The 12226-nt window shown below is 41.1% G+C and overlaps 1 protein-coding gene across 1 annotated transcript in view; it reads left to right on the top strand.

Annotated features, from left to right (window-relative positions):
• kirrel3a (kirre like nephrin family adhesion molecule 3a) overlaps window positions 1–12226 on the top strand; it is a gene marked incomplete at its 5' end in the record, with an annotated part of 73099 nt that overhangs the window by 20531 nt on the left and 40342 nt on the right. The window contains one exon of the mRNA XM_071512418.1: window positions 3016–3173. Within this exon, the coding sequence (XP_071368519.1) occupies window positions 3016–3173 (158 nt within the window). The remainder of the gene's footprint in view (window positions 1–3015; window positions 3174–12226) is intronic.

Here is a 12226-nt window from a genome sequence, read left to right as displayed (position 1 = left end):
CTGGGGGTACGGAGGGTAAACGCTGCCAAAAGTCTGCGCGCGCGAAACCGGCTACGTTCAAGTGTACAAATATAAGCAAAAAAGCGCGTTTTGAAAATATAGACATCATACATGCCGCGATGTCGCATCTTTTTACATTTTCGCAAATCGCTTATTACACTTCTGAAACTAGTTCTTTGCGAGGACGAATCCATTTTTCTCGCTCAAATCTTTGTACACTTTCAGAAATCGTTCGTTACACTTTTCAAAAATAGTTGTTTTTTTGCGAATACAAATCCGTTTGTCGCGCTCAGACGATTTTGGTACGGAAATACCTTAATAACAGTCAGTCTGGAGCAGTGTCTGCCCTGACTTACCCCTCGAAAAAGAAAAAACCCCTTTGAGAATACATTGTGCCAAATAAAGTGGAAGCTGCTGCTCCTCGCTGGCTGTGTAACATGGCAGCAGGGGTGTCTTCTCACTGTTTTGTGTAATGTACTGCAAATGAAGTGCATATTGAGTTTTAAAGGGCGAGAGCACGCCGTCTTGAACTCGCGCTCTCCCTCTCTATCACTCTCTTACTCTCTCTCCTTTCCATTTCTCCCTTCCTTTCTTCCAAGCACTCAGGATGTGCCATCTGCATGTTGCCTTTGATTTAGGCTTGCCCCAGATCTGCTACCTAATGAGCTGAGTGCTCAATCAATAATTCACTCAAGTTTGAATAAAATCCAGGGTGATCAGATCCAGTTTCATACAAGAATGTAATCAGTGCCTTTCAGCAGCCTCGATGCTTCTTCTGCCATTAGCTTTGTCACTCTTTCTGTCTCATTCTTCGCTTTGAGTTTATTTCACTCTCTTTTACATGGCGTTCCTTCGACTCGCCTGACCTCTTTGCCATCCATGAAAGGAAACCGACAAAGTTGCTGGTTGTCTTCTTTTTGTTTTTGCCTCCGAGTAATGACTCACCTGTGGGAGTTAGCGGTGACATACAGCGTTCATTTTGGAGGTGGAATTAAAATAAGAAAGATATCACCAAATGTGTGATGTCTCACAGCAGGGTTTGGGTCAATACACTTTTCAATTCAATTCAAAATGTAATCTGAAATCGCAATCCACATAATAATGACGGGCTTCATTCTCAATTATTTTTCATAGATTGGATATAAGAAGCAGTTATGGCAATAGATTTGCATATTTTTTTAATTTAGAGGAAATCTTCTTCCAGAATTTACTGCACTGAAAGTGAATTGATCCCAGCCTTGGTATATAGGCTTTTTATTGAGCAAAGTTTGCACCAGGGTTGAAAAACTGCATTTGTATGCCACTGATAAGAGTTGATCCTATTAAACTTAGTGGGATGTAAACCTTCTAATGCTTGCAACATCAGTCAGTTTTAATGATGGAACACTTAGTATTGCTCATACTATATATCTTAGTCATATACAGCGTATTTGCTTGCCATCAATGTGGAAATTAGCTACAAAGACAGCTTTTATACTTGAAAAATATAGGTTCCAGTCAAACTTAGAGGTGGCTCCAGCACAGTGGAATTGATCTATGCTGCATGAGACCTCAGATGGAAATTGAGAATGAGCAACGTTCACAGTCTAATGGTAGATATGGGCAGTTGAATTGCTGTTGTGAATTGCGGTTTCTCTGTAAAGTCCTTTGAGACCTGCCTCTGATACAGAGCTATTTAAATAAATGAACTTGAACTTGAACTTAGTTTTCCTGAATTAGGAGGTAGTTTCTACTCAAAACATCCTTTTATATAGTCATTCATCATTTCAACAACAGCAAACCAAGCATGAATTGCGTGGTGTCAGATACTCCCAATAGATAGAAAATGGAAAAAGGCATTTTCATGGATACAATACCTTTACAATTTTGAGCACAAACCAGAAATTTATATTCCATTTGAGGGGTTACAGAAAGATGACTTTCTTTGCACTTCATCATGCACTCTGACCAAGAGTTGAAATCATATCCATGCACCATTATGATACAGCTATTCTGGTGGGAAAAAGCATAGATCCCAGGATATGTGCCTACATCTGAGTTTTTTCATTGCCAGAGAGTAGTGTGATAGCACAGCTGATGCTGACAAATGAGCAAATAAAGTACTTCTTCTGTTCTAAAAACAAAACTCTTTACTGTAAACGACTGTTAGCTCAAGTGCTAATTAGATTACACTAAGTAACAGAGCCTTAGGACTCATACACACTTTCAACTTTAAACACTATGGAAAAATCAGCTCTCTAAAACCGTCAAATCCACACCTCAAGGGGATGCAAAATTGCGAACACCAAGTATTGGAAATATTTAGAAAACAATTCAAGGATCTTTGCTTTGGGTGCATACAGTGAACAGTTATAGAGATGTTTTCCTCTGTATAAGACTCTCTAAGACTAGATTAGGACCTTAAAATCACAGTTCAAAGCCCCCTTCCCTCCAGAACGTTGGCATGGGACAAAGACTACTTTTGGACTTCTTTAGACTGGGCATGCACCCAAGTCACCCTGATATAGATCTGAATTAGTATGGGCTCACAAGAAAATGATTCTTGACTTGTCTTTGAGAGGGCAAATTAGCTGAATTAATTAATTGATTGTTCTATTAGATCACTCTGCCATGTCATACTGTTGATAGGAACTCTAACCTCATATCGGCCTGGCTGACAACATTGTTATTGTTGTTTTGTTGATTATGTTAATATTGTGTATGTGTATAGTACATGCGTACAGTTGCAAAATCATGAAAAGTATCCAATTAAAAAGTAAAAAAAAACTAAACTTAAAAGTATGTGTACAGGCTGAGATGTTTTTTAATTTGTGTTTTGTTTTGTTTTTATTTAGGAAGCTAACATGGTGGCTGGTTACTACCAATCTGGCTGTTGTTGGCATTTGAACATGCTTTTCAGTCTTGCTCAGTCATCTTAAATGTTGTGTGTTACAACATTCATACTGTACTCGATGTCCACAAAATCATCAAATGCACTAATATTTCATTTAAACTCATCACAATCTCCCCCCACAGTTCCTCCCGATGACCCGGTGATAGTGGGCGCCCCCGTAGTGAGTCTTCGGGCCGGTGACCACCTGAACCTCACATGCCATGCTGACAATGCCAAACCTGCCGCCTCCATCATCTGGATCCGCAACGGCCTGGTCCTGAGTGGTGCCATGTACTCTAAGGTATGGGACTAGAACAACACTGCACTTTTTTTCAGTTTAGAAGATTTCTGAACGGTTTTCAAATTTGATGATTGCTGCTAGGTTCACCAAAATTCAATGTGATCTATAACTAGTGTTTCTGCACAAAAGTAATGTCCACACCACATTCCACGCAAATGTTGGGATTCATTTGTAACCCCTGTGTTCACCAGTATTTTTAACCAGTCCTTGTCCATTAGTGAAGATCATTTCTACTTTACGAAAAATTTCATCATCGTTTCTGTGCCTAAGAAAGGTTAGACCTCAATGATTTCAGACCAGTGGCATGGACCTTAGTTATAAAAAAAAACCTTGCCTAGTACTATCTCGAATATGTCACCGATCCACTTCTCAGTCCCTTGCAGTTTGCCTAGAGGGCAAATTAGTCAATGGAGGATTCAGTCAACATGGGCCTATATTTTGTCCTGGAACACCAGTACACCCCAGGCCATGGATCCTGCCCCCCAAGATCCTGTTTGTTGACATCATTTCTGCATTCAACACCATCATCCTGGAATTGCTACACAATAGATTGTCCCAAATTAATGACACTTCCTCAGTCTGTGGGTGGATACCTGACTTCCTGACAGATAGAAGGCAGTTTGTGCAGTCGTCAAGTTCCCTGTCAGACCCTCTCGAGGTGAGCACAGCTCCACCACACAGATGTGTGCTGCCTCCTCTCCCCTGCACATCAATGACTGAAGCTTCATCAACTTGCTTAAGTTTTCGGACACAACAACCCTGGAGGGCCCAATCACCACCAAGCACAGGAAAGAGGTGGAGCGGCTCGTGCCAGGGAGCGCCATCAACAATCAAGAGCTGAACACAGTCAAAACTGTGGAGCTGAGAAGTGACTTCTGAAGTAGCCTGCTCACAACCCCTTGAAAATCAATGGCTCGACTGCGAACTCAACTGAGTTGTTCAAGTTTGCACGGTCCAACATCACCAACCATCACCTTAAATGGGAGGACAACTCCTGCTTAATCAAGAAAGCCCAATACTGGATGTTCTTCCTGCAGCAACTGAAGAATCTCACAACCAATGCTAATCCAATTTTTACAGTTTAACAGTTGAAAGAATCCTCATGTCCCCTATCACAGTCTGGTTGCGTACCACCACCATCTGTTCCAAGGACAAGATCCATTGTGTTGCCCACATTACTGAGTGGGTGATTGGCTGCCAGTTGTTCTCGTTAAAGGAATTGCATGACTAGGTGAACAAAAAGGCAGCAAGGACTGGTAACAACACTGCACACCCAGGCAAACATCTGTTTTAAAAACCTTTGGCCTTCAGACAGTGGTGGTCCATTAGGCTGAAGACCACCCAACACCGGCTTGACAGCTTCTTCCCAAGAGTGCTCACCCTACTCAACCAGTGCTCATGAGACTCAGCCCCTGCACAACCCACCATCTCTAGACTCCTCTCCACACTATAGATCTGTCTAAAAACCATCCACTATTACTGTTTTTTTTTTTTTTACCATACTATTTATTATTACCCTTGCACTTAAAATCTCTGCACAGCTTTGTATAACTTTAGCTTTTGCCCACAATGGAACTTTCAGCCTCAGGAATGATCCATGGCCTAGAATGTGCATAATTTATTTCATCCTTTCACCTCATCCTATCCTGTTTAACTGCCTCATGGCACACTTGTCCAATGAACTACTGGACACCTCTGCTACAGCTGTACTCATGCCGTGCTAACTGAATGCAAATAGTAAGTGAACGTTGAATGTATAATTTTAGAATAATATGTGTAGTCTACTGTCTAGAGTCCTATTGTCCTTGTACCGTGTGTCATTATTGCGTTACTATATGGATTATTGATATGTCTTCGCACCAGTGTCACTGAGACAAATTCCTGTACATTTAGGACATACAGTAAAGTGAATGTAATATTGCAGCTTGGTTAATCACAGATAGGTTACAGTCTGGTTAAGCCTATGGTCTCGGATAGCAATCACCTCAAAATGTACACAACTTAATTACCAGCTAGTGGACCAGGCAGACAGGGAAGTAATTATTTCATTCTATTAAGCCTTGTAGCTGCATATGTAGCTTGTCAAAGTAGCACTTTATGAATACATAAATTGGAAGCCCACCCCAAAACAAACTGACAGCCATTACTCAGCCATTACTCAGCATTACATAAAATACACGTTGATTTTCGCAATTTCATAATACAGTGGTGTGCAATGGCTTTTAGTAATAATAATGTGATATTTTATTGATCCTCATAGTAAATTATCTTTTCCCTTGCCCCCCTCCACAGGGAGGTCAGAGGTCAGGGTCAGCTACAGGACAGCAGTCCTGCAGCTGGTCAGTGTCTTGCTCAAGGACACTTCAGCAGGGTGGATGCTTGTTAAAATTGGGTCTGGTTTCTCTGACCAATAGATCACCCTGCTGCCCAGTGCCAATGCCCAATCAGCATCGTAAAACTGGGCCTGATGCGGCGTGTTGTCATATCAGATGAATTAGATGTTGACTTCAGTGAGAGTACTTGGAGTAGTGATGACACCACTCATGCAGAGAAATTATCCTCCCGCTGTCTCTAGTGGGGAGTCTATTGACAAGCATCTGTGTCTGTGTGTTTAGCTGTAAAAAAGAGTGCTGTCAAGACATCTAATCAATAAACTGTTGTTGACAACCATAAAGTCGAGGGCAACAGTCAATCTATTTGACTCTTCCTCGTACACTCCATCGTGACACTTCAGCTTTTTAAGTAAAGGACAAAAATGGACATGCAGTATAATAACCATAAGAAATAGAGTTTGTGATTGAATTTGTTGGCAATTTGTATATGGCTATTGCTACTGTGTCTATGATATTATTTAGCTCTTAATAACGCTTCTTTAAAAATACCTCTATTATGATTAGATTTTTTTTCCATTCCACCACAAACAAAAAAAGCGAACAATGGCCACCAAGCAAGGTAGTTCACAATATAAAAGCATTCTATCAGTCGACAGATTCACAGCAACAACCATTCAGTACATTTTAAAAAAAACAACAACTTTAAATTTAAATGAATAAATAAATAAATACATATGCTGAAAACTAATACAACCCTGCTTTACATCAATATTATGTATCATTTTGCTGTATTTCTGTTAGTCTGCCATTCCTTTTAGAGCAACAATTGATAATCTAAGATCTATATATGCTCATTTTGTAAATCATAAAGCAGGACCTACAGAGTAAACAATCTAAAACACTATCACGAAAACCCTTTCTCACAAAATTTACCAGCTCATGCTACCCATGCAGATGTTTGCCATGATTAACATGATAGTCATCTCTGATATATCAGTATAGAACAAGCACTTAAAATCAATTGTTAATGGCTTCAAATATTGGAAACTCTTGCTGGATGAGATCAGATAAGCAAACCAGATCAAGCTCTGGACCGGCCAACAAGGAAGTGCATTTGATTATAAGATCAAGTTTTTACGAACCATGATGAAAGGCGAACTCTCCTCCCTCCTTAAAGAGGAAACCTCATCCCTCTCTCCCCCCGCTGTTCCTTTGCCCTTCCTTCCAACACCTGTCCTCAAGAAGGTTTGCTATATCAATTTAATGACAGCTGAGATTTTTAATTTGATCCGCAGGGCAGGACGGAGCGCTCCCGTTATGCTTTAAACATGACAAAAAAAAATTGAGGAAGCGTTCCAACCTGCTGAATTATGGATGTCTTCTTGGGCAGTTTGTTCACTTTGTTCAATCCTGGGCTGGAAACAGAGAAAGTGAAAGGTATTTTTTAATTTAAAGGCATATTCCCCCCCCTGTGTGCAATCTGGGTGAAATTCAACTCGCTCTGGGGTCCGCCTTAGCTGCGGCTAGTCACCGGAGAGCAGCCCCTGCTCACTCACTTGATTCATTAGAAGCCCATAAATTAGACAGAGTCCAGACACTTAAACATGTTTATTAAAGGCAGAGACATCCTCCCTCATTAATATTCCATACATGCCACTTTACATCACTCTGAACGGCAGTAGGAGCGTGCCAGTTTGTAAATGGGTTGCTGGGAGAGTGAAGGTTGGGTGAGTTCTTAGTGCATTGGAGTGTTTCATGTAATGTAATGTATGCATGTATGTATGTATGTATGCATGCATTTGCTCTGACTAATTAAATAATCATCTGAGGTTTGCAGAATGATAGATATTTGGGATCAAAATTGATTTTGCCTCTATTTGAGGAAGAACTTGTTAAGAATTAAAACAACTTACTTCGTGTCAATCATTTGCCATATATAAATTCAGCCATGTGCAAAAGGATCACTAGAGAATCCTATAACTACAATGTATGCACTTAGTTGTCCAACTCTTTTTAGTGTTTCAGGAAATTCAAAATATGACCAGTTAAAAACCTCTTAATGGATAAAAAACATATTGTGTTCTACGGTCTTGTGGATATGTGGTGAAAAGCAACAGTATGTCCTTCAACAACAATTCTATTGCTGCCTCAGTGGCAATTTGTTGTCCTGTTCCCCGCATCATGCCAAGCCCAGCAGCAGCTAGTGTTTGATCTAAATCCTATCAATCTCTCAGTAGCCTGTTCAGCAGATGAAAAAGCAGAGGTTTTTCTACTCCTTGATACCTCTGTTGTCCTCTGTCCAGTATCCTATCCGGCACTTGAACAAGTTTTTTTTTTTTAGTTTCAATCTTGACTATGGCCTGGCAAGCTGCAACTACGACTCCCTTTTCACCAGTTTTCTAGATTTTATTTACAGCTGATATTAAAACTGCATCTTAACTATCCACATCGAATCAATATGCCCTCCCAAAATGACAATAGACTGATCGAATGCATAATCATTAATCATGTGTTCTAAGTAATAATAATAATAATAGTAATAAACTTTATTTATACAGCACTTTTCAAAACAAAGTTACAAAGTGCTTTACATGGTTGCACCAGGATTCAAATATTTCAGGACTGAGGCAAATAAAATCAGGCAATTAAAATAATACAGAAATAAAATGGAATAGAATAAAAGCCCCCAACAATAGAGACAATAACAATAATAATAATAAAACAAATAAGACAGATAAGATAATAAAACAGATAAGACATGTTGGCAATAAAACGGTGTGCTAGAATTAATAAAAGGCTTTTTTAAAAAGATATGTTTTGAGAAGTGAGTTAAAAGATGTCACTGATTCTGCAATTATAATCCTGCAAGCTGTAGCTCGGTGGTAACGTTGCATTCACTTATTTTTACACTTCTGATGTTTGCTTTATAGCGAAGAGAGCGTTCACGTCTTAGATCCAAACTCCCATTCGCATTGCGTTGGACTGAAAAGAATGAAGAGGGCCAAATTAGCATCAGAGGTACATAAGCTGCCCATGTGACCTGACCCAGATTTGAACTTTTCGCCTATGATCACACCACTCCCCGAGGGGTAGAGAAAGACGCGTTTCACTACTGAAAATGGGCAGCATTCCCCTTTAATTGACACTTAACGCGCTTGCCATGCCGCCTGAAACTAGTCAGTAAAAGGAAGGAGCACGGACCACACATTAACCGAATCTGAGGGGATTCCTGGTGCGGCTTCTTCAAACGCAACGCCATTACCACGAAACAGTCGGAGACAGATATTACGGAGCTGGAAAGCAAACATTTATGAGGCTGAATTATTTGCAGTAATCAGGGATTGTCATATGATAATAGAATTTAAATCTCGTCGCAAAGCGTTTCTGCCAAATTTGACTTGCTTAGCATTAGATTTGTTTGTGCACGCTGAATAAAATATACAATATGTACCAGTGCATCCTCACAGACAACAGGGTAAAGCGGATCTAGGCTCAGGCTACAGCGATCACACACTGTTATTAGCGCCATTCATCAATTTGTCATTCTTTTTGTGTTTCTTTTCACGTTTGATATTACGCAAGCTGTTCCGTTTATCCAGGCGCGAGTCTTAGGGATCCAACCTGTGTGAAGTGACGGGATCAGGATCGGGAGGCAAGAGATTGAGTTCTTAACCTCTCTCACATGGTAGGAGTATCTGTACAGTGAGAGGAGCTCCTCAGATCGGTTCACAACCGCAGAACAAAAAGACAAGTATTTTCATGTCGCTGTCTCACCCTAGCATAGAAAATATCTCGGGGCTGGCAGCGAGCGGAGGGGTGGGTGGGTGGGTGGGGGGTAAAACTTCAGCAGCATATTCATGACCCGAACAAGAGCCTTTTAAACTGTTGCATGTCACACTCATGACAAGTGATGCAATCCTTGTGTCAGCTTCCATTTGGTATTCATGAGAAGGGGGGAAAAGCACGCTGAAAGGAGTAGAAAACAAAGTGATGGAGCAGAAAAACAGTGAAATGTGTGAAAAGGCAGTTTCAAGTTTCATATTTGTACGAACGGCATGTTTTTCAGTTTCAAAATGTCAATATCCAGCTGGACTTTTGTTTTGAATATTTTTTTGCTTTATAAGCTGCACTCCTGTATCCCACATGATGAGACCCGATACAAGGCTTGAATCCGTACTCATGAATATGACATGTAGGCGATACGAAGCTCTTGTTTGGGTGTCGGGAATGTGCTACAAACCTGAATTCGTGTGAATTGCTACTGGACGGTCTGTGGTCAGTGAAGCACCACATGTGCTCACCACATGAATCACTGATCTCTTCACAGTGCTACTGGCTCTGGAGCGTTTTCATCAAATAGGCCCCGATAACAAGAGGCTGTGGCTGCACTGCGAGTTTCATCATACGCTCACACCGGGATGCATTAAGTGACAGGTCGGATTTTTTTTTTTGCTGAGAGCGGGGAAAAGTAGTGCCGATACGGATTTGAACAAAAACAGTCACCCGAGACGCAGAACAGCCGTTTTCAGACCGCAAGTGTGGACGCACGGCGATGTAAGCTCATGAAATCCAAACTTAAAGAAGCAGATCTCTGAATCAAAATGACAAGTGTGCACAGAGAGAGACACGCAGAAGAGGATGTGCTCTCTTTCCCCTCTCCGTTCCCCGATGGCTTCTTCTGTCACGCGAGGCCCTGCGAGTGATGAATGCCGGGGCTGAACGCTCTCCCTTCAGGACACCTTCTCCCCGGGGAATGGAGCGGCTCTCAGATATGGACAGGCACGTTGTAGAAATATTCACCATCAAAGAAAGCATTGTTCTGTGTTTTTATTTTTTTTATTTTACACTGGGCAACATGGACGCACCACAGGGAGTGGATGCTCATGCCCATCCATGCCCCGAAAGCGTACTTTATGGCTTTTCTTTCCCCCAGTGGGGCCGATTCAGCCCTGCCCATGTGGAAAAGTGTGTGTCAGGAGAGGCAGACCGTGATTATAGCGGTTCCCAGTTGGCCTAAGAAGTGGCGGTTATATGCGATAATTGCACTATCTCACAGATTCTCTATCTCTGCTTTGTTGCCCTGGCTTCTCCCTTTATGGGAAGATATTTCTGATTCAGATCCAAGAAGAAATTTGGTTCCCTAGATCAGAACTTTGAAACTTGTGGGCTTGGCCCCTGAAGAAAATGAGCGTTTGAAGGCAAAGAACTCGCCTGCAAATGGCATCAATATTATCCAGAGTGCTTGTGCATCATCCAAGGTTATTTAAAGCTGCACTCGGCGACTTATGAGAGACAGAGGCAAAAGATCTGATGCTGGTGAGTCCGGCTTTCTCTTGTAGGAGACACTCTTGGATATTGCTCTTTCAATTTGTTACTTCCCGTGGACGGAGAAGATTTCCCACCAGTGTCCAGTGTCCTGACACCTGAGTTTCATTTCAATCTACAGTGCCTCTGTTAGCTGGGATGGGACGCTCTTCTCTATCGCAGCCTCTCTTTGTGATTTAGACTAAGATCGGTGTATTTGTACATACAAATCTCGCATAGCACAACTTTAACTTGGAATATAAGTTGCTTGGATGCCTGTGCTCCTCTTCTTTTTATACCCAAGGAACAAAACATGCCCTCTGCCCTATGCAATTTACACACATGGGAGGAACTCAGGGTTTCCATTCATACCGCCAGCTGTTTGTATGCTTTTGCCAAACCGGCTAAGGGCAAACCCCTTGTCTAGGCAATGTCTGGCTCTGTAATTAATTCTATACTTGAATGCCCAGTCACTGAGAAGTCCACTTCCAGTAAGCTCTAGTTTGGACAGCGTCACATTGTTTGTAATTTTGGCCACCGCGCTCTTTTGGATGTGCAATCGCTCCATAGCAGCCTGTCCACTTCAATTTTCGAGTATCTTCAGCTATACCAGATGAACGACAGATAATGGGTTGTTTATTGTTTTTCCTATTTATTTGGATCCCCACTAGTTATCACCAGGGTAACAGCAATTTTTTCCGGGCTCCACAAAACATTAGCAATATTACAAACTGCAGATATATACGGAGTGCAAATGAGACTAAAACTGCACCCCACATACTGTACAGATCATGCTGAGATAATGAGAAGAAAAGAATAAACTCAAATATGTGGGGGGGGGGAATAATGAATCGCAGGTGATCAAAAACGCAACCGAATGATACTTTCTCACCAAGTAAAAACATTTCATTTGACTTATAATAGACTGATGAAAGTTTTTTTCCACGCAGAGACTGCTCAACGTATTACTGTACTACATAGCACAATTGTTTTGAGGAATAATTTTCATCACTGGTATTAATGATGAAATCCAGTTTATCTCCTTTGGCGCATCTTTTAAGGCAAAATAATGCTCTTTTACGTTGTCATTGACCATCCAATCTGTAATCTGATTTTAACTCCCATTCTGATATGACATTCAGATTTGGAATATTTCATGAGGGCATGCAGAGTGTGCAATCATCAGCATGCAGTGAAAATTGCTTCATTTGGGGCGAATGAGTGATCATTGGTGGATGCTGAATAGAGCAAAGGACCAAAGCAGCTATCCTGAGGGACTCCACGCTGTATATGTTTCATTTCAGAGCAACTATTATTGAAGCAAACAGGATGAACTAAAAGCAGTCATGTTGTCATTTTTCACGTTTCATATGAAATGCTGTTAATGATCTCTAAAAATGTGCAAGTCATACACAT

Source organism: Centroberyx affinis, unplaced genomic scaffold (genome assembly GCF_046629955.1).
Source record: "Centroberyx affinis isolate AG114_WGS23_722 - 3 ecotype Tasmania unplaced genomic scaffold, CSIRO-AGI_Caff_v1 ptg006264l_1, whole genome shotgun sequence".
Lineage (NCBI taxonomy): Eukaryota > Metazoa > Chordata > Actinopteri > Beryciformes > Berycidae > Centroberyx > Centroberyx affinis.
The sequence above is the reverse complement of the archived record's forward strand: the minus strand, read 5'-3'. Positions and strand labels throughout refer to the sequence as shown.